Source organism: Hylobates moloch, unplaced genomic scaffold, assembly GCF_009828535.3.
Source record: "Hylobates moloch isolate HMO894 unplaced genomic scaffold, HMol_V3 SCAFFOLD_2, whole genome shotgun sequence".
In the NCBI taxonomy this organism is placed as follows: domain Eukaryota; kingdom Metazoa; phylum Chordata; class Mammalia; order Primates; family Hylobatidae; genus Hylobates; species Hylobates moloch.
Genome location: NW_026652277.1, coordinates 136,007,834 through 136,030,824, shown reverse-complemented (window position 1 = coordinate 136,030,824; position 22,991 = coordinate 136,007,834). Strand labels below are relative to the sequence as shown.

Genomic DNA, 22,991 nt, shown 5'->3' with positions numbered 1-22,991 from the left:
AAACATGAATTTTCCAAACAATGACTACTTGATTTTAAATTCAAGCATTGCCTGGAAGAGCCTTTTAGAGACTCTTTAAGGCAAATAACTTTTTTAAAGTTTTGGATTTAAATTGATTATTTTGCTTATTTCTTTGCAGATACTAAATATGATTGTTCATAAAGCAACTGGAAAACAATACAAGGTAGTGTTTATTCAGGAGCTAAGTGGTGTGGTATCAATTAAGTACAATGAGAATGAAGAGAAAGAAGAAATACAGCATATGTCTATGTCCTAATATTGGTTGTCATGATATTAACAGGGCTTTGCACGTACTGCTTCTGTGCAGGGCTTCTGTGCGGGGCTCCTGTTTGGTCAGTAGAATTCTCAAATTATTTTAAAGATTTCTGTTTCAAATTAGAAATAAAAAAGTCAATTTTGTATATTTACATATAAATTATTTTGAAAAAAAAAAACACTGAAATATTGGATGTGAACAAAAACTTAGAAGCTAATTTTCCAGATTATTTCTATTAGCCAAAAAGAGATAACACCTGAATTCAATAATTAAGGATTGTTAAATCAGTGGTTCTCAATATTTAGCAATGTGTGGAGAAATTTTTGATTCTCACTACTGGGTGAATGCCATTGGCATCTGGTAGCTCAAGGCCAGGGGTAAAGCAAAGGACAGGCCCCCACAACAAACAATCGTCTTGTCTAAAATATCAACATTACCATGGTTAAGGAACCCTGGGTTAAAAAAAATGGAAGTATAACCATTTTGTGGCATGCTGTATAGCCATTAAAATACTATTACGGATTAGTGACTCCCAACTCTGGCTGTATATTAGCATATATGATGAATAATCTGAGGAGCTTTTAAAAAACCTGCTCCCAATTAATCAAGATCTCCCTTTCTTGGGTAGGACCTAGGCATGACTATGTTTTATTTTTTTTTCCATGTGATTGTAAGGTACGGCCAGAGTTGAGAACCACAAATTTAGACTTATATAATATGGAGACATTAAATGATATGGAAACATATACATATTAAGTTTAAATCATATGACAAAACCATGGATGGTATAACTAAATTTTTATTAAAAATATATAAATTGTAAAATATATGTGCACTGTAAAAATATACATCCACTGTAAAATGGTACCAATGTACAAGAGCACTTATCTGCATTTTCTGACTCTCTTACAATGGATATATATTGCTTTGTAATAAAAGACAATAGATGACTCTGTAAAATAGTTTGGCAGTTTCTTATAAAAACTGAACATGTTATCATACAACCCAGTAGTTGTACTCTTGGGAGTTTATCTCTGAGAAATAAAAACTCTTGTTTATACTAAAACCTGTACATGAATGTTCATAGCAGATTTATTTATAATAGTCAAAAGTAGAGATACCCAGATGTCCTTCACCAGGTGACTGGTTAAATAAACTGTGACATATCCACACCATGGACAACTTCTGAGTGATAAAAAAGATAAACTACTGATGTATGCAACAACCTGAGTGAATCTTCAGAGAATTATGCTGAGTGGAAAAACTCAATCCTTAGGGTAACACACTGTAATTCCATTTATATAACATTTTGAAATGACATATTTATAGGAATGGAGAACAAATTAGTGATTTTGAGGAGCTGGGAGTGGGTGAGGGAAGTAGGTGTGGTTATAAAGGGCAGCATGAGCAATCCCTGTGCTGATGGAAAAGTTCTGGATGTTGAGTATATCAGTGTTAACATCCTGGTATTGTACTACAGTTTTGTGGGGGGTTTTTGTACTGCAGTTTGGCAAGATGTTATCACTAGGGGGTGAGTGACTAGGTGAAGAGTGTAAACCAAGAATAAAATTCTAAGGCCCCCCCAACCATCTGAATGGACCCTCCCTCTCAGCCAAAGGCATTCCAAAGTCAACCTGAAAAGCTAGTTCAGGGCATGATGGGAAGGGGGAGTTGGGCATACCTCACTATACCCTCCTTCCTTTTGGAATTCAGGAGGAGCCAACTGGCATTAACATCAATACAGACCTTAAATATGATAAGAAACATTTACAATCTATTCTCTCTGAAGCCTGCTACTTGGAGGCTTCATCTGCATGATAAAACCCATCTTCACAACCCCTTATGGTAAACCAGACATTCCTTCCTATTGATAATAACTCTTTCAACCAACTGCTGATCAGAAAATGTTTAAATCTAACCTGTGGCCTGGAAGCCTCTGCTTTGAGTTGTCTGGCCTTTCCAGATCAAATCAATGTAAATCTTACATATATTGATTGATGTATTACGTCTCCCTAAAATGTATAAAAAGCAAGCTGTTCCTCAACCTCCTTGGGCACATATTGTCACCACATCCTGAGGCTGTGTCACGGGTGCACCCTTAACCTTGCCAAAATAAACTTTCCAAATTGATTGAGACCTATCTCAGATACTTGGGCTCACAGGGGTTAACTGGGCTTTCTCTATTATTTCTTAAAAGTGCATGTGAATCACAATTATATTCAAAGTTTAATTTTAAAAAAGGCAATAGAAATAAATTTTAACTAGAAGAAATTACTACTATGTTAGATCAATCCCTGCTTTAAGAAAATTTATCTTTCAAATAGTAACAAAATGTATGTGTATTTTGCATACCAAAAAAACCCAAGTCATTGCTGTATGAAATAAAAATATCCATTACAATTCTAAATTAGTGAATATAGTAATTTAATTTTCAGATAACACAGCCTCCCTTCTGATGGCATAATGAGGGGTTACTATATGGTTTCTTCTTCAGCAAAGTTACTTATCCTCAATGAGTAGTAACACACAAATGATAGGAGGAGAGGATGGATTGCAGAGAATTAGCGTATCAGCCCTCTCATTTCCTGATGCTTGTAAATTTGAGGAACCCCAGGTGTAACCCCACATCAGTAGATGTGTGGGAAAGGACAGACTCAGACAGGAACAGACACTGTTCAAGTACACTCTTATCAAGGACAGTGGTTCTCAAACTCAGAGGGCATCAGACTGCCAGAGGGAACCTGTTACCAACCAGACTTCCCCAGACGCATCTCCAGATATTGACTCTGTGGCGTAGGGGTATGGCCCACAAATCTGCATTTTTATCAAGCACCCCAGTGAAACCAGACTTTCAGGAACACTGCTCTCAGGCATGCTGGGAGCTGGCCTGGGTCTGAACTGCCCAAGCAGTGACTGCAGTCCTCGGCAGAACAATAGATTTTGGTTATCTTCCCTTAAGGAAGATTAAAGGGATTCTTCTAGTTCAGGAGCTTATAAAGCAAATTACAAGATTAATTGCTAAGAACTGAGTTCACACCAAGTAATGGACTAGATGTGGATGCTTAACTGAAGAGGAGAGAAGAATATTGGTGGCCACTCTGCTGTGAGGATGAACCCATAGCCAGGTGTTCCCCAGAGCTCTGGAAAATGACTGGGTATGTGAGGAGGGGGATTTTGAAGGAAGCTGGTCTTCCCAGCACTGGTTAGGAGCAGCACGAGAGGAACATATTGTGATCTTGCTTTTTACCTTTATGAGGACTAAGGTAGCTTGGGAAGCAGCTTGTTCCATACAGACAAAACAAATTGCAAACAATAAACATTGCCCAGTCCTAGATACTTTCTTTAAGCTCTTGGTTTTGCCATTGTATTGGGCAAAAGGCTCCATATAAAATAGGAACTTGTTGGGGGAATGGAGAGATGATAGCTAGAGGGTACAAACTTTCAGTTATAAAATGAGTAAGTTCTGGAGACCTAACATATAGCATGGTGACGATAGTTAGTGGTAACCTGTACTTGAAATTTGCCAAGAAAGTAGATCTTAAATATTCTCACCACACACACACACACACACACACACAGACAGAGAAACAAGGTAACTATGTGAGGTGATGGATATAATTAGCTTGATTGTCGTGAGCATTTCACAATGTATACATACATCAAAAAATCATGTTGTACATCTTAAATACTGTATATGGTACAATTTTTATTCCTGTTATACCTCAATAAAGCTGGAGGAAAAAAAGGAACTTTATTCCTGTCTGCTGTCACAGCCACCTTCTCAACTTGTACCATCTCTCAGGTCCTGTTTCTGATCCCCCTAGCTACTAACTAGCTTTGTTTGTAACCTCTTTTTCACCCGTGTCTGCCCCTCTGCATCGGTTTCTTGGCTATGTTTTGCTTCTCTCAGTAGTAATCCTGATTATTCACTTCAGCTGCTTTGCCCTGGTCACATCAAGTACATGCTCTTTTTAGCTTATTGTTGCTCCAGGAACGTCTACACCCAGTTTCATCTGGATGAAGATGCTCTGCCCACCAAGGTGCCCCATCATCTGGCCACCCCCGTGTGCTGCGGATGGTGGCTATAATACCACTGGTGAGGAACTTGGCTAGAAGTGGCCAGAGTAGTGTCTCTTTTCTTCTGCCTCTTCTTCTTTCAGCTGTCCATGTTTGGTCTTAGCTGCTTGGACATTCCATATTTGGCCTGCTTCACACTGGGTCACAGTCCCTGTGGACTCTTGTCTTATAGGACTAGTTAAGGAGTGGCAAGTGGTATCTTCTCACATGTCAATTCTAGTTGATTGTTATTGGCAGCAGCGAGTGTGGTGTTAGGAGGAGTAGGATCTGACCTCAGTGTGCCATAATCAATTAGTCATGCCTCCCTAGGGTAAAGATGTGGGTAGAGTTTTGCATTCTGAGAGGCTGACATCTTTGGACTGGACAGTTTCTTCTTTTCTTCAGGGCTGATGCATTCACTGCAAGTGCGTCACATGATCTCTTTGCATTCCTTTACTCAAACCCCAATCTTTTAGTAAAAAAATTATTTCTAGTGCATTAGCATTTTGCATTCATATTTGCTATAAAAATATCTGCAAAGCAGAAACTGCAGGAATTGTGTCTTTTCTCCAAAGAGAACATACTCTGCCAAGGCCTTTTGAAGAATCCATTTTGCAGCTGTAGTCTGGGAATTGTACAACTATTCCTAGGTTCATACTGGAAAAAGAGTAGCTTCTGGGCTGAACGCTATCAGGAAAACTGTCCCCAGTATTCAAAAGCTCTTTCCTTTATGGCTGTTTCTTATCTTTTACTATCAATTGTCCATAGTTACTGATCTCATAGAACAAAATGTCTCTGTCTTCTAGTTGAAATGTGAATACCTAAATCATGGAGGTTAGCACACCCAGTTACATTCCTATTCCCTACACAAAATCAGGGCATTTCACATCCAGGCATTCCTACCCATGTTCATCGTTTCCTACAAAGTATCGTCTTCACAAAGGAGCACTCACTCAACTTACCTTGTAGTGGAAGAGAAACAATCCACAGAACAGGCTGTACAAGTCTGCTGTAAGCAGAGAGAGGTTGACTGAAGTGGCACTGGTTTTCTTTATGACGACTGGCATAAAGCTGTAGAGACCAAACATGCAGGCACTAAAGCCAACGTAGAGCAGTCCTGGGGGAAGAGTAAAGAGAAGGCAGTGTCAGGGCATCTTCAGCATCCATAGCAGGAAAGAAGGGGAAGAGTGCACACCACTTGTCACTCACACAAGAGAGTTTCTCCTCCCCCGTATTCACTGATGTTTATTATTGGATAACACAGTAAAAAAATAAAATAAGATTAAAAAAATTAAAATTTAAGTGTGAAAAATGAACTTTCTGCTTCTTATTGCATTGCTGACATTTTGCTTCTTCTGGGAAGGAGTGCCTCTTAGTGGCGATAGTCAGAACACAGAATCAAGGTTTTTGAATTCTCCCAATTGTGCTATAATCAGCTTTTGCTACTCATCTATTTTTAAACATTTTTTTTACCTCGTAGTTTTTAACTTAAGTAATAGCAACAAAACTGCTTGCTATCATGTATTGCCCACAATGATGAATAACTACGCAGTCTTTAAAGTTAAAGAGCTTGCATGTCAAAGAGACCCGGACTTAGAATACTGAATTGGAATCTTGACTGTGTGGCCTTGGGTGGGTGAATTCATTGCTGGGAATACATGATGATCTGTCAGTCTCTTCCAGATTTCTGAATTCTGTTCCGCCCTACCCAAAACACAGAGTCCTGCCCTTCCATCACATATCCTGGCATACTGTGAACTCTCACATGTGGGCTTTCATGACCTTAAAATACTATGTGGCCAATCTCTCATCCTCAAAAATTCTCTCTCTTTCTCTGTGATTATGCCTAGACATGGGTACTCTATTTTGCAGGGTCTCAAGCAGGAGTTTACAGGTAAATCTATACTTTCCTCAAATGTTGATACAATGTCAATGTAAAAAAAAAAAAATGCTCGTTTCTCCACCTTGAAAAAATAAGGCATAGGATAAGAATAAGTGCTAAAATTCAGTGTCTGCCTGGGCATCACAACATAATAAAAATAACCTTTCCAAAGGAATCCTTAATTAAATGTGTCTGGTGTGGGCTGTGGGCAGATTTGCTTCCTCTGACTTAGGGATTTTGGGGAGTTTGGTAGGTACCGAATATCTGGTCTTTCTGACTATGAAGACCAGGGATTCATCCAAAGAGAAATTGGGTTTACCCATAAGAAAAGTGCTTAAGGGCACAAATCATCATTCCATATGAAAAGCCACATCAGATCTACAAAAAAATTATGCTGAACATAAGTAAGTAAACTCAGTACAACAGCCCCCTCTAGCGTGGTGGAAGTGCCCTCAGAGCAAGCGGGAACAACCGCTTTCCTATTTCGGAAAGGTAAAAGTCTTACACGTAGATTCTATCGCAGTAATATTAGTTTGGTTTTTAATTCTCCATCAGAAGTTTGAATTCCCTAAAAATGGACAGTTTTTCTGTATGTGGGTTTCATGCTACCTGTAGTTCATTTTCCTTTTAACCAAACTACTAAAAATGCAATAAATATTACATAACTTATGACTAACACATGAAAAGACATAAAAATTAATTTGGTACTCCTTAAGAAATCTGTGATTAACAGACTAGGGACAAGATCAATCCTCAAATTAATCCACTAAAAATAATAAAACTTGACCAGAACACAGTCTAGGCACCAGAGCCTTGTTTCTGTTTTTCTTTTGTTTTTTGAAGGTGTCACTGACTTAAATACCATGACTGGGTTAGAAAGTTCCAGAATAATACCCTTCCATCATTTTGCGTGGACTTTGACTTGTGGGCTCTGTTGGTATATTCACTCATTTATTCAGCTATTATTCTCTGAGTACTAACTATGCCCTGAGCACTCTGCTATGGGCTAGGAACAATGAAAAACAGGATAAACAAGAAGCTTAGAGTTGCTATTAATGCTGTACAGAAAGACAAGTGTTTCTTAATGAGAATGTCAGGAGCTTGCTTTAGACAGGGTGGTGAGGTAGGGCTACTTTGTGGAGGTGGCATTTACCTTGAGTGCTGAAGGACCAAAAGGAGATTGCCAGGAGAGGAGCCAAGGAAACCTGCACATGAAAAGTTCCTGAAAGGGACAGGGCCTCAAGTGTCCCAGATGCTGACCAAGACCAGAATCGCTGAGCAGAATGAAGAGAACAGACAGAGGAAGCTGGAAAATTGGAAAGGGAATGAATTATGCCAGACTTTGCAGGTCTTGGAAAGGAATGTGTATCTTATTCTAGTTGTACGAGGAAGCCATTGAGGAGTTTGCGGCAGGTGACTAAAAGAATCTAATCTACATTTTCAAAAGGTGATTTTGGCTACTCTGTGGAGAAGGGATTGGAAGGAGAAAAGCATGGGATCAGTTACAGAGACCAGTTAGAACGGTGGTGTCACAGTCCCGGCAAAAGAGGCTGGTAGCTTGCTTGGTTTTGCTTGAAACGGCAGCGGAGAAGGGAAGTAGGTGGGTCTGTGAAGACTCAACAAGCCCTGGTGATAGACTGATGTAGGTGGTGAGGGAAAGGAGAGCATGGAGGATGCCCAGGGGTTCTAGCTACTTTAGAAACTAGGTGAACTGTGACGCCATATACTGAGATGGAGGGAGCTAAAAGAGAACCAGGTTTTCAGGAGAAATAAAATGCTCCATTTTGGATGTGTTGTTTTCGACGCTTATGCATTATCCAAAAGGATCTGTCCAGTAGGGAGCTGGATATATAATTGGAGGACTCAGAGAAGTGGTGAGATTTTACAAGCCCAGTTGGTGAACAAAGGAGAGTAGGGAAATAAATACATGGCACTTTGCTAACCAGGCTACCTTATGATGCTTCCAGCTAAAATATTCTCAACCTATTTTTAAATGTTGCAGAAATTAGAGGTGGGGGACAGGAGTGGAATATATACACTATCACAATTGACAACTAGGTCAACCAATGTTTTTGCATGTGAATATACTGTTTCCCAAGCAAAGCACAGCCAGCCTAGTTAACACATGATTAAATTGAGAGTTGGAATGCAGTATCATTGCCCTTGCTTGGCTGTTCTTAGATGGACATTAGATAGTTAATGGACATCAATAATGCCTCTGAAAGTCCAACTTGCTGTCCAGGTAGGGTTTTCCATTGATCATCATGATCATACAAATGAACTGAATTACTTTTTGACTGACAACTACAAAATGGCTGCAGTAACTACATTTATAACAGAGTATGTGTATAAACATTTCCTCTTGGAATGTTCTCTCTCTCACTAAGGATAGAATTTGGTCATTCTTGTCCTTATGCACTAAAGTGATTTAAGCTACAGAGATGGGAAATACTATTATCCGCTAATATGGATTGAGCACTCACTATGTGTCATGTACTTTATGTGCAGTAATTAATCTCCACAACAGTGTAATGCTGATAACTTTTGCTATCCTCTTTATACAGGTCAGGAAGTAGGCTTATAGAGTCAAGAAACACAGTCCATACTGGGTTAAATGGAGGATATGTTATATGGAGTACAAGTTACAAAGGTGTTCAAACGGGTGATGGGGAAACAGGGATGGTGAGACAACCTAAGATTAGCAATACCAGGGAGTTACTCACAACCCAAGAGCTAGGGAAATACAAGAGGGAGGCCACATTACCTGAGGTCAGAAGTTAGGGAAGCCCAGCAGGGTTAGAATCACAGAGGAGACTCAGCCACATCTAGAGGAGATCTGACCCCAAACAGAGGGACACAGAGAGAAACAATGGTTTCTTTCTTTCTCCCACCTCCAGTCTCCCTCTACTGCCTCCCATTGGCCAAAACTGACTGGAATCCAGCTGACAAGGGAGGCTGGGATGTGGATTTGCATAAGCAGAGCAGAGGAAAGGGTAAAAGATGGATCTGTGAGTAAACAGGCAACAGACCAGCTTACAGAGGTTAAGTAACTTGCCCTTAGGTCACATAGGCAGCCTGACTTTAAATTCTGAGTACATAACACTCATCTATATTGTTTAATTATTATAAAGAGAAATAAGACTTTGAAGGAACATCCTATTTGACTCCTATCAATACCTCAGTTAATATTTTATATATATATATATATATATACACAGAGAGAGAGAGTCACTATATATATATATATAGTATGTGTCTGTATAGGCTACATATATTTGATCTCATCTTTTTCTTTGGGATTCCAGTGGTGTTCTTTCTCTTTTTGAATATACCAGAGTTTTAAAATATTATTTGCAATTCTTAAAAGCAATAGCTAGGTTAGATGACTTCTCAGAACATATGCATTAGGTTATGCGTATAAAGGGCACTGGGCTGGCTTTGCTCAGATACGTAATGCTTGTCAAGTCACCTCAACTCCCCAGGCCTCAGGTTCAACATGGGTAAAAAGAAAGGTGTATTTTTTTGTTTTTTGAGACAGAGTCTTGCTCTGTTGTCCAGGCTGGAGTGCAGTTGCGTGATCCTGACTCACTGCAACCTCTGCCTCCTGGGTTCAAGCGATCCTCAGCCTCCTGAGTAGCTGGGACTACAGGCATGCACCACCACACCCAGGTAATTTTTGTATTTTTAGTAGAGACAGGGTTTCACCACCTTGGCTTGGCTGGTCTTGAACCCCTGGCTTCAAGTGATCCACCCGCCTCAGCCTCCCAAAGTGCTGGGATTACAGGTATGAGCCACTGCACCTGGCCAGGAAAAGTGTATTCTTAATCATCCTTTAGGTCTTTTCCTGCTCTGTAGTCCCATTATTCCATATTCAGGGAGAGGCCAAATCTTTTGTTTTGGCCTCCAGGAAAAATACTAAAACCAAAACCAAGACAAGCATCAACCACAACATCAAAAGCAAAGAAGGCCCCTGCATACCGCAAGCCTGTGCTCACTGACCCAGCACACATTTTCTTTTCTCTGACATTTGACTTTCACATCGATTGCACTTGTTCACACATCCTTTAGCACAGTATGACCCACAATATGACAGTATGACCCATGGGATAAAGGGCATGTTTAAGTTGTTTATTAGACTTATGAATGTGACTCTAACATTCCTGCTCCCCAGGAGGGTATTTTTAGCTGTATTAGGTCATATGTTTTACTTGAGTTTACTGATTAGATAATCACAACCAGTCTTTCTGTTCAGTAGAGTAAAACAATGGAATAAAAACAAACAACAATAACTATTATCTTCTTGCTTTTAATTGCTCTGTATTTTGCAATTGGCCAGTGTTGTAGGAAAATAACAAAATCTGTTTTTAAAAGTGCTTCGAGTTAAGAAAATAGAAAACATGTATTCCAAAGGAAAAAATAGAAAACATATTTATTAACCCCAAGGAAAAAAAAAAAACAACCATCTTTCCACTTTGATAAAATGGCAACCACATGAGTTGTCCAAGAGATTATACGAGGTTAGATTACTAATGTGGAGAGTGGGGAGGCAGAGAAATTCATTGACAGATGCTGAGAAATGAAGACTTATTGGATTCTGGTCTCCTAAACAGAAGAATGTGAGCTTTCCACCAGGACATAGTCACCAGAGCTTGGCCTCTCGGGTGACTTCTCAAGGAGTGTGGGGTGGGTTTGAGAGGGTGCTGACCTTCCCTTGATGTCTCCCTGCCTCTGTGGCCCATGAATTGCAGTGGCTGTTATGCCATCTCCCAGTTCCACAGAAAGAAAGTGCAATGTCAAGCTTAAAGTCTCCTGCCATTGTCTCCACTGCTTCCCTTTTTTCTGTATTTTGTGAGATGAGAGAGGAAAGAATAGGACCATCTTTGTTGCTTGCCATTCATTCATTTGCTCACTTAGTAAACATTTATCCCCTGCATGCCATGTGTCTAGAACTGAGCTAACAACAGAACCTTGCAGTAGGTCAGGGCGAGATAATGAGGACCAAGGAGGCCCTGGTGTCAACACATCCCAAACACAACCCTACAAATGCTTCAGAAAGAGGAAGATGAGTATTTGATTCCCCTTCGAGGCCATTTTTTATTGATACATAATAATTGTACATATTTATGAGGTACATGTGATAGTTTGACACATGCATGCAATGTGTAATGATCAAGTCAGGGCATTTGGGATATCCATCACCTCAACCATTGATTAATTTTTTTGTGTGTATAGGGAACATTCTAAATCTCTTCTAGCTATTTTGAAATACACAATAAATTATTGTTAACTATAGTCACCCTACTGTGCTATGGAGGCCATTTTTGACCTCATTTCCAATCAGAAATTAAATGGATGTCTCTATAATGTGTTCCTTTTACACTGTCCTTCATCATCTTCAACTATAGGGGACTGACATTTTAATGGCAATATGAGAGCTCAGAATAAAACTATCTTTTGATGACTCATTTAACTAACACTGAATTATAACAGAACCTCAGTGGATATGCACATGACATCCACATAGTTTGAGGACAAGTTCTTTTTGATCATTACTATTATCATCAATGTAAAAGTAATTTATACTCATGGACCACTGCATGTGAAGTGCTGTCAAGCACAGGTAACATTTTGTTTTCTGTTATTGTGGGTCACAAAGACAAATGCTTTTTGTAACCTGCAACTGGTTTCCTTTCCCTGTTGCCCTCCTCTTCTCTCTCCCCTTGCCCTGTTGATTTTCATTTAATTATATAATTCTGTAGCACAACTGGAGAGAAATTAAATGGCAGGACTCTGAGACATAGGGCCTTGAAGTCACTAGAGAGAACCCCTAGGGAGAGTCAGGCACAATTCTGTGGCTCACAGTGTGCCTTCAGAGGGAATGATGTCTGCAGTAAGTTGGCCTCATATGCTTAGGGGATGGGGACAGGTAGGTAAAGTGACGCACGGGAGTTTATGTTTTTGTTGTGTTTCCTTATGGACACAGAATTTGGCTAAAGTTGTATCAAAGGTCATATAAGGGGGAGATGGCTCAAGCAGCCAGCTTCAGTGTGGGGAAGAGTCTGTAGCCCCCTCCCTGCCACTTGCATTCACTCTGCACACATTTTCCATGCAATTCCATAAGCCACGTTCTGTGCTCACTGTGGAGACACCTTCTGAGGGTATTAAATGTCAGTCCCTTTTAGGACTTGCTGAGATTGATCATTACAGCATCTCCTAGGATCTTAAATCCTTGTCCTAAATTTCTTCGAGGAAAGTGGTTTTAGAAACAGGTGGAACCTGAGAAGTCCTGGATGACTATTAACTAGCTCAAAGCGTGTCTGGTATTTTCTAAATCCATTTGGAGATCAATTAACCATTTCTTTTGTGCAAACTGCTCCCTTCTGAAAGTTTTTTATGGGCTCAGAATGCCCATTATATTGTTTCCTTTCATGGTTTTCTGTTAAGTTCAGTTTTTTTCCCTTTACTAAAGTAGCACTTTTTAACGGTCACATCAGTTTAGTGTTTCTTGGCTAAGGCAAATTGCTGTCACTTATGTGCTACCACTGCCTCAGGCCAGTTCTTTTTTCTGTTGGTGTTTAACCTAATAACACACTTCTGTGTCTCCCCTAATGGCATCTTGGCGATGATAATGGGCAGAAGCTCAATTAGGAAACACTATGAATAATACAATTTAGTCTCTCAGAATGTGCAGGATTTCCTGAAATGACAAAGGGATTTCATTTTCCCTTGTCCCCTACCATTCTAAATCCCTTCCTTGTTTGTGCTCCACCCGACCTACATCATTCTTCAAACACATTTCTTAGGTTATAAAAACAGCATCGTATGTGAGCCAACTCCTTACCTATTTGCCAATCCCAGGGCACCTTTAACAGTTCCTTATGCTCCATTATAGCTCTGCAAATTCAAAGAAAATGAACCTGATGAGCAAGATTAGAATGCACTCTACTTTCTTTCTTTCTTTCTTTTTTTCCCCCACTTATCAGATGTATACAAATAATGAAGCAACCAGATGAATTTCAGAAAGAATTTTGGGTCATGCAGAAGCAAGTCTAATTAGGCAGACTGTGGTTTATCCCTGAAGAACCCGGTCGGTGTGTGAGGGTGTGCCACGGGGCCCTGGGGCGCTCAACCCTTCCTGCCCTTCTCACCCAAACAGTCTGCCTGCAGCCTTTGTTTCTGCTTGACAGATGCTTTCTGAAAAGCAAACGGTGAGGTTCAGAAAGCGTCTGTGCTTGCAGGTTTAATCAATTTTCTGATTGAGCGTTTTCTAGGGCAATGGTTCTCAAAGTTAAATGTACATGACAGCCATCTGGAGAGTGCGTTAAAATACACTGTTTCCTGGTCCCAACCCTAGAGATTCTCATTCAGAGATCTGGTGAGATCCATGGATGTGCATTTCTGGCAAGTTCTCATGTGATGTCAGTGCTGCTGGTCAGAGGACCATATTTTGAGAACCACTGATCTAGAAGAGAATGGGGAGGTGGTGTTGGCATCACTCCACCAGCATTACTTTGATTCCAGTGAACCCTCAATATATATCCCACTTGCCAAGGACACCCTAGTGCCACTTCCATTATTTTGGTGGCATTGTCCCCCAAAGGGAACACTCAACTCTAATAGACTGTAACTGAAGCAAATGAGCACTAGATCTCTGAACATATTTTTTGGACTCAAGAATAATAACTCATAAAAGAAGCCATCTATCTACAAAATGTTGGCTATGAATAGTTGAACTACGTAATTCCTTTTCCTCTCACAAAGCTGAAGCACCAAATTTAGGAGCTTTAAAATGCCATCACTTTCAAAATGGACCCCAAATAAATCCTTCTCAGACTGTGCCTTGTTTTCTGTGAAGTTTTTCACCAGTATCTCAAGACACCAAAATTTGGAGGATTGTTGAAAACAGCCTATTTGTAAAACCTGTTTAAGGTGATGCCAAAATATCTTCCATAAATAATTTCAGACACTGAAACCATGCAATTAGAAAGTGCTTGCTTTGTAGAAAGAGATTGGTGAAATCAGAATTACCTGTTTGTAGAAAGAGACTCAGTAAAATTTGACTGGAGGTTATACTATCATTCTTCATGTCTTTCGTGAAGCTAAAATATTGGTCTTTCCTGGTGGAAAATTGTTTTGATTGAAACTTATTCTCATAACAAATTCTGAGGCAATAGTCAGTGATGACTTATATGTTCCAGATGTAGAATTATTGCAAAACTGGTGCTTTTGACTTTGTGATGCTTAGTGAATGTCTGTATTATATCTTCACCTTTTTTAAGGAAAATAGAAATGCTAAATTCTAAGAGATAAATTTGAAATATGGTCCACTCTTGCAAATCCATGGGCAGTAAAATCACACATTTATAAAAGGGTAATTTTAAACTATAAGTATTCTATTGGTGGTTGTCACTAGTAGACAGAATGTTCCTTTTTGGAAATGCATTGAATTGGGACATTTATGCTTAGTTTTTCTACTTCTCTAAGTAATAATCCACTCATGGGTTTCAGAGAATCAATCCTAATGCTTCTAATGCTTTCTTGCAAATTATCTACAATGTTTTATAAAACATTAAGTGTTTTGTAAAAATTTATATTAAACTTGTTTAATTTGGAGGTAATTTACTAATAAAGATATTGAGTTGGCAGATTTCATGAGTCCTTTGTACAGGAAGCTGGTGTCTGGATTCCAGCCTTGATTTTTACATCCCAAGAACAAAAATTGTAAGAATAAGTCTTGACAGTTCCTCTACTATCTATATTTATTGTTATTTTTACTCACAATTGAATTCCACTGAAAAATGCTCCAAAGAGACCAATCATTCCCAGGAATTCCACTCGGCTCAGAGTTCGGATGATGTATTCTTCCCAGACGTTAGAAATACCATAGAGTGTGGCTCCTCCTAAGACCAGAAGGTCCCCTACCAGCTTATTTTCCCCTAGGAACCAAACAAACAAACAAAGGGAGCATCATTAAAACTTTCTTAACAAGAATCTGGCATCAGCAAATTGAGCTTCCCTTGCCTATTCTATTTTGACATTTTTATAGAAGTCACGCAATTTCTAACTGAGATTTAGTAAAGTTTATTTATCTGTGCTCTAGACATGTTCTGATATAAAAAGGTTGCCTATGTTGAAAACAATTAGAAGTCTTCTCTAAGAAAGAGATCAGTTTCTTCCAGGTCACACCCTCTCTACAAAGCCCACTATCTTCTGTCCAGGTATCAGATTTTTACTTATCAGATTTATACAAATATGAAGTGGCACGATCTTGGCTCACTGCAACCTCCACCTCCCAGGTTCTAAGGGATTCTCCTGCCTCAGCCTCCAGAGTAGCTGAGATTATAGGCACCTGCCACCACACCCAGCTAATGTCTATGAATATATGCTAACTCATGCACAAGTTATATTGGTTTCAGGACGTTTTCCAGCAGTTTAGTGAACATGGTATAGAACAAACAGAAGCAGTATACATTTCCACCCTCTGCTATTCAGGGAGGGAAGCTATAACAGAAGCCATCAAGACTATACTTTGACCATGGGCAAAATGTGTAACTGTTAGAAAATGAGAGTGAAAGGATTTATCGGTTGAAATTTTCAACTCCCCTGAAGTAAGTAACATAAGAGTGTAAATACATGTAATTCACTATCACATTAATATTTTTTCATTAAAAATTCTTTTTGTTTTAAACTCAATTTTGGGCTGGGCGTGGTGGCACACACCTGTAATCCTAGCACTTTGGGAGGCCGAGGTGGATCACCTGACGTCAGGAGTTTGAGACCAGCCTGGCCAATATGGCAAAACCTTGTCTCTACTAAAACTACAAAAATTAGCCGGATGTGGTGGCGGGTGCCTGTAATCCCAGGTACTTGGGAGGCTGAGGCAGGAGAATCCCTCAGAACCCAGGAGTTGGAAGTTGCAGTGAGCCGAGATCATGCCACTTCACTCTAGCCTGGGGGAAAGAGTGAAATTCTGTCTCAAATAAATAAATAAATAAAAATAAACTCAATTTTGGTTGATTTAAAACAAAATAAATGCTTTACCCAGGTATTTCCTAGAATTGGGCAAACTTCCCACTCCAGGAAGTATGGAGCCAGGGAAGGGGGAGAGTAGAAATAAGCAGCTAGAATGGCCTCACTGGTGGGCTCTGTACCCAAGTGGTCTCTGGCTCTGTCCTGCATAAGTCAGCAGTGCAGGAGCTCAGCTGACCGGCAGCTCTGGGGCAGTGGAAGTTGAGGATGGGAAGGGTGCTTACTCCAGCGTGATTCTAAGGAAAGGACTCACGATAGCTTAGCCCTGGATTCCCCGATGAGCCTGGGTTCTCACTATTCAATGGGGAGCACTGAGTGTTCTTTAGGTAGTGGCTTCACATCAAAGATTCTGGGCAGAGCTTGCGGAAAGACTTTGGCATGTGGTCACCCTGGAAGATTCTATCTCTAAATGGTGCCACTTTTTCTAAGGCAACTTCCTTTTCCTGTCAAAGATTGGAGAGAGAGGGGAAGAGATCCTGAAGGCAGCATTGTGCTGGAGTCATCCTCAAGGGAATGGAGCTGAGAATGGGATTTTGTGAGAGCTGGAAGTTCTCTTTGGGTTCATGGGGAGTTAGGCATCACTGCCCAGGAGATGAGCTGAGAATTTGATGAGGCCCTAATGAGAAACCAGACTTGGTGAGAGGTCCCTGGGCAGATCTTTTAGGAAAATTAAGGTTGCTGTGACAGAATGTGAAATCTTTGGCAACTGATTAATCTTTTTTATGTGTCAACTATAAAATAATGACAAACTTTTAATTTTAAGTAGTTCATCTGAAGAATGACCCATAAAATAGAATGTATCTATAACTAAAATTGTAAAATTATAACGAACATGATCCAGTCTCTTTTCACTCAGAAGATATTTTAGAATCTTGTGATGACATGGGGTCATTATTATGAATATCAATTATTGTTGTACTAGTGAAGTGTGGAAGTGCTGCATAATATAATTCTTGGTTAATAAAATTAATTTTATAGAATGAATTGAAGAAAGCTAAATCATAATGAAATATTTTAATAGAAATTAGGGAAGCATCAATCTACCTTTTAAAAGTCCTAAAAAGAGGACACACTGTCTCAGTGAATAGTCTCACCAATATTTTTCAAACGCCACGCTGTATGGCCTCTTCTGTTAACTAGCCTTTGACTGTAGGAAATATACTCATCAGTACTTAGAGTTTTCACCGATTCAGTAATAATTATTGATCATCACAACACAATTTTGTGTAACCACAAGTTCACAAATATTTTGTAAGTTATCACTAACAAAAAGATGAAATATTATTTATTATAATTTGCTGATAATTTGTCAGTTTTTAAGTCATTTGAAAGTAGGTACATATACATATAACATACATTAAAATTTAGTTAATTAAACATAATTAAATTAACCAGAACATAATTTTATCCAATTATATTATATAATGAAGTGCTTGATATAATAAAATGTGTAGGTACTAAGACTAATATTTTGTGCCTAAAATTTGTATCTAGTTAACTGGAAATTATAACATATTGCATTAATAACATACAAAATATTAACATAGTTTATGCACAATTAATGCAGTAGATACCTGACATGGTGATAGCAATTTTTGCACAATGTTCATGGGAAAAGTTATGCTGGAACGTCTGTCATTTATGTATGTATAAAACCACAATATGTGATAATGATTTATAAATTTTGGGTAAGTGGACATGTTTAAAATTATGAAATGTCTACCCAAACCAATAGTTCTCTCCCTCCTCTGAATTTCACAGCATTAGTATCTGTCTATGGCACCCACCATGCTCCACTCCTTGTCTGTTACTTGTTAACCTGTGTATCTCATCTCCCTGCAGCCAACTGTTCTCTTACAAATCATGGTTGAAGGACAGGGACTGTGGCTCACTCAGCTGTATATTCTGTGTGGTCTCCAGCATGAATCCTGGAGCATTATACATTCTCAATAAAAGGCTACATGAATTGAGCTGACCGAACAGGTCTTAATACATCCTATGGTAAATGTTTTCAGTGAGAACAGCTTTCAATTTATTGGTAGAGTTGGGTCTGATCACATCTCTATCACTTACTAGCTGTGTAATACTGGGCAAACTACAGAGTCTTTCTGAACTTCAGTTTTCTTATCTTAAAATTACGTTACTGTGAGAATAAAATAAAATATGACATGTAAAATGCTTAGCATTGCATCTGACACTTAGTAAGTGTTCACTAAATGGTAGTTTAAAAAAGTGAATAAATTATTTCTTGAAGCACCTGTCTCTTTGGGTTGGGCATTTCTCATTTTGGATTGCTCCTTGATTCTAATCAACCTAGTCATAATTGCTTTGCAAAAACTGGCTTTCCTTACTCGATTTTTGTTTAAGTACTAGAAACATCATGTTTGGAGACATGTTTTTATATGCGTGGTGGTGGGAGGAAAAAGGAAGGCTATTTGAAATCATGACTTACCACTAGGACAAGAAATAAATGTTGAGTTATACTATTCTAGAGTGTTGAAAGACTATTACTGCAGTTCCTGAAAATGTATCCATCCCATTGAATACATCTGCCTCTCAAATAGGGGGAACCAACTATCTTGTTTTCCAGGGACTCTGTTGGTTTTAGCACTAAAAGTTCCACATCTGGGGAACTTCTCCATTCTGGGCAACCTAGGGCAGTCACTTACACTAATTTACTATGATAAAACGTCTTTACATTTGTTGTAGAAGTCACAATTATGGAAAAATAAGGACTAAGTGCTATAGCAAAAAGAATAATGGCTAAATTTCGTATCTGGGCCTAGTAATTTGGTGATGGTGTGCCCTTAAACATATTGCTTATCTTCTCGGAGGCTTGATTTCTTCAGCTGCAAGAATGACAATAAAAATTCTTTGCATAGTTAGGAGGATTAAATGAAATAATACGTAATAAAGTACCTGGCACCTGTGGGCACTCAATAAAAAATGTCATTTTTACTTGATTGTGTTTGATTACCTGGCTCCTTGAAAATATTTTCTTTTCCTTGAAATAAATATAAAATTAAGTGTAATAAAAAATTATTGTTGGCATCTAATATCTTTGATAAATGAACTAAAAGATGCAATAAATATATTGTGTTAGAAAGGATATTTTGAAGGGCAAGAAGGATATTTCATAACAAGGAGCTATTTTGATTAGGTTTTATCTTAATCTTATTACCTTCTAACCTTGTCTTTTATATCCAGTAAGTTTTCCCAGGCAGGTAGAGAAGTCCTGGTGCTGAATCTTTTCAACTTTACTAAGTCATTTTTACACACTCCAACACATCTATAATAGTTATAATATTCTCAGAAGCCACTTCTATTGCCTGTTGCCCTGCACATCAGTAAATGCAGAGATGGTTTTTCGGAGGAGGCCTATACTGTTGACATGGAGCCAAGGTGACAAAGAGAATACACATATTAAGCCCACTGATTTTTTACCAGTAAGCTTGGAAAAGACATTTCCTTCAAGTGAGCTCAAAGGCGTGGAAGCATCCTATAGTGGGTGATCAGTTGTACACGTGACACACATAGAATGAGAACATAAGTGCTGTTTGCATCCTTCCCACCACATATATCACTCTATAGTCTCTAAGGCAGAGTCTTCCAGGCTGGGGACTAGGATGCTTTCTCTCTACCTCTGTCTAGAGTGGGAAAACTTGCTGGTCAAGTTTCATCAAAAGCCCTAATTCCTGGCACATCATTCTGTGCCCTGAAACTTATATTTTGTATATGAAGTACTTAATGCCATCTAAGGAGTTTCCTTCAGCCAGACTTAAATCAAAACAAAGAATTTCTGGATAGCTAATGAAGAAACATGCTGATGAAATGGAATTAAAGCAATTGCTTTAATTATAATGAAGTCAAAGAAACTTTGAAAGGGCCGACATCAATGTGCTTGGAGACAGAATTGTCAAAATCCCAAACGAAGATGAAACATAGATTAAGTATTATAAAAAGGATGAAGTCAGAGAGTCTCTTTTCCTGTGCAAAACTGTTAATACAGTGATGATAATTTTATTATTATTGTGATTTTTTTGAGATAGAGTCTTGCTCTGTTGCTCAGGCTAGAGTGCAGTGGTGCAATCATAGCTCACTATAACGTTAAACTCCTGGGCTCAAGCGATCCTCCAGCCTCAGCCTCCCAAGTGGCAGGACTATAGGTGCACACCACCATGCTGGCTAATTTTTTCTGTAGAGATGGGGTCTCACTATGTTGCCCAGGCTGATCTCGAACTCCTGGCCTCAGGTGACCCTCCTGCCTTGGCCTCTTGAGTCGCTGGGATTTCTGAATGTGCCTGGCCTGGTGATGACATCTTATATGGACTTGGATGCCTGACTTGTGTTCTGGTGAGTACCTGCAGTATTTTAGAAAAGTTTTGTGACCCTGGCTGATTAATGCAATTGAACCAACTCTGCCATAGAGGTGAAAAAAAAAGGAGTATTTTTGATAATGATATGTAACAATTTTAGGATTCTGTTGACCTCAAAACCAGTGGGGGTTTTTTTTTTCTTTAAAAAAATATGTTCTCTGTGATGTCTTAAATTGCTGCCTACTTTAATATTTTTATAGAGGCAGAGCATGTCCAATCATAATTTTATAAAATGAGTCCTTGGATCCTATATCTGGGCTGGTCTTAAAACATCATTCTATGTACTTGGGCACCATTTCAATAGCACAGAAGGTGCTCCACAATGATAAAGCTTAATTCTGTTAACACTGATGCTTTGTATATCACAAAAGCAATGATGCTGTGGGCCTTAAGCAGATTCACATGGAGAAACCAAATTCCACTCCAGTATGTTTTAGCCACATCTACGTTGTTTTTTTTTAAATGACACTTTGGAAAGACTCTCAAACAGACTTACTTTCTTTTTCTTAAGCAGTTTTGCTTCTTTTCTAACACTTCATTTAAAATCAAAACAACATTTTTTTACAGGATTAATGAATACAATCTAGTGAAATCAATTCAAATTAGCTTAACATTCTAGGCTTAAATGTTCATCTTTATAGTTGACTATCAAATGCAAGATGATGGCCAAGATGAATGGCTGGGGTTCATGAAGATAGAGTTTTTATAACTAAGGGTACTTGCTTCTGCTTAGCCTGTGTTTACACAGTGTGTGGAAAGCTGAGAAAGTGTAATGAAGTTACGACTTTAGGCCGGCCGCAGTGGCTTATGCCTGTAATCTTGGCACTTTGGGAGGCCGAGGCTGGTGGAGCACTTGAGGTCAAGAGTTCAAGACTAGCCTGGCCAATGTGGTGAAACCCTATCTCTACTAAAAATACAAAAATTAGCTGGGCATGGTGGCAGGTGCCTGTAATCCCAGCTACTTGGGAGGCTGAGGCAGGGGAATCACTTGAACCCAGGAGGTGGAGGTTGCAGTGAGCTGAAATTACGCCACTGTACTCCAGTCTGGGCAACAGAGTGGGACTCTGTCTCAAAAAAAAAATATATATATATACATACATATATGACTTTAGAACAACTGGCCACATTGTATAAGACAAAAATATTATCTGATTGGTCCAAAAAGATTATTCATAGCAACATTACTACATGTATATAGCATAATATTGGCCCTTTCATATGACGCTATCAATATGTCATGGAACCAGTGTTTCATAGAAGAGAATCTGGGAAACACTGAGGTATTTATTTTCAGATTTCTATTGAAGTGGGGACTGATGGTGTTGTGTAGGTGGTGTGGATGTGTGAGGCTGAGGCTGTCTCTCTTTTGTTCTTTGTTGTATCTTCAGCTCCCAGCAACATGGGACAGAGAAAGAGGCCTGCCCTGGAGGCCGGGGGCCTTGTGTTCCACTCTCTGCTTTGTCAGCTCTGTGACTTTGGGCAACCCACTTGGTTTGGATGGATCTTGGTGTTCACATATGTCAATTACAAAGGAGTTGAACAAGGTCCTTTTCAGTTATAAAGTTCTATGGTACAACATACATGACATTGTTTCAGAGACTTAATGTGACCTTGTCTCATAAAGAGAAATGGTCCACTTTTGACTCTTTATCATCTAATTTCCTAGAAGAAAGGGAAATTGCAAGAATTATAGAAAAGTGGGTACTTTCTATCCCATTTCTATTGTTAACAAAGAAGGTCATTTTTTTTTTTTTCTGTTCCAAAAACCCTTCTGTAGCAAAAATTTTGGTACATTTTAAAGAATTGCAATGCTTTAAAAAGGGTCTTCTGGAAACCACCCTGGCTCAGGGCTCCCCCAGCAGATTCACAGCAATTTGATGAGTGAATCATGCAGCTTTACTTTATGGGTTTATAAACTCTAATCGATACCAATAACCCCTCCTCACAAAACAAATTAAAAACCATGTGTGAGGAGACTGAACTTAACTCTCCCTCCTAAAATTATGGAGCACTCCTAACTAGTCCTCAAACTTTATTTACTGGTGGGCCTATAAACCAACCTTCACCCAGTAGTTTGAAAGCTCAGTCTTTCTCCAGCTTGACAGAGAAAGGTTTGGGGTTGGGGAAATGTGTGGAAGGCCCTGTGGCTCAGGAGTGAATTAACTCATTACCACCAACTCTACCAAGGACCAGGGCTTGGGCCAGGCAGCTGGTTCAGGAATGGATTGACCTCCAAAACATCTTCTTGGTAGGTCATAACTCTCACTTTTAAACACTGTCTGCATGTTTCTGAATGGATGCAGAAAGGGCATGAAAGCTGTATTTTGCAAACTCATTCACTCAAGAAACATGCATTAAGCACCTCCTGTGT

At 39.1% G+C, this 22,991-nt stretch overlaps 1 protein-coding gene across 5 annotated transcripts in view; it reads right to left on the bottom strand.

Annotated features, from left to right (window-relative positions):
* SLC35F1 (solute carrier family 35 member F1) overlaps positions 1–22,991 on the bottom strand; it is a 439,352-nt gene that overhangs the window by 44,592 nt on the left and 371,769 nt on the right. For all 5 annotated transcript variants that reach the window (XM_058435517.1, XM_058435514.1, XM_032157738.2 and 2 more), the window contains 3 exons: positions 14,995–15,151; positions 13,057–13,109; positions 5,296–5,450 (listed from right to left, as the gene is read on the bottom strand). In XM_058435517.1, the coding sequence (XP_058291500.1) occupies positions 5,296–5,450; positions 13,057–13,109; positions 14,995–15,151 (365 nt within the window). The remainder of the gene's footprint in view (positions 1–5,295; positions 5,451–13,056; positions 13,110–14,994; positions 15,152–22,991) is intronic.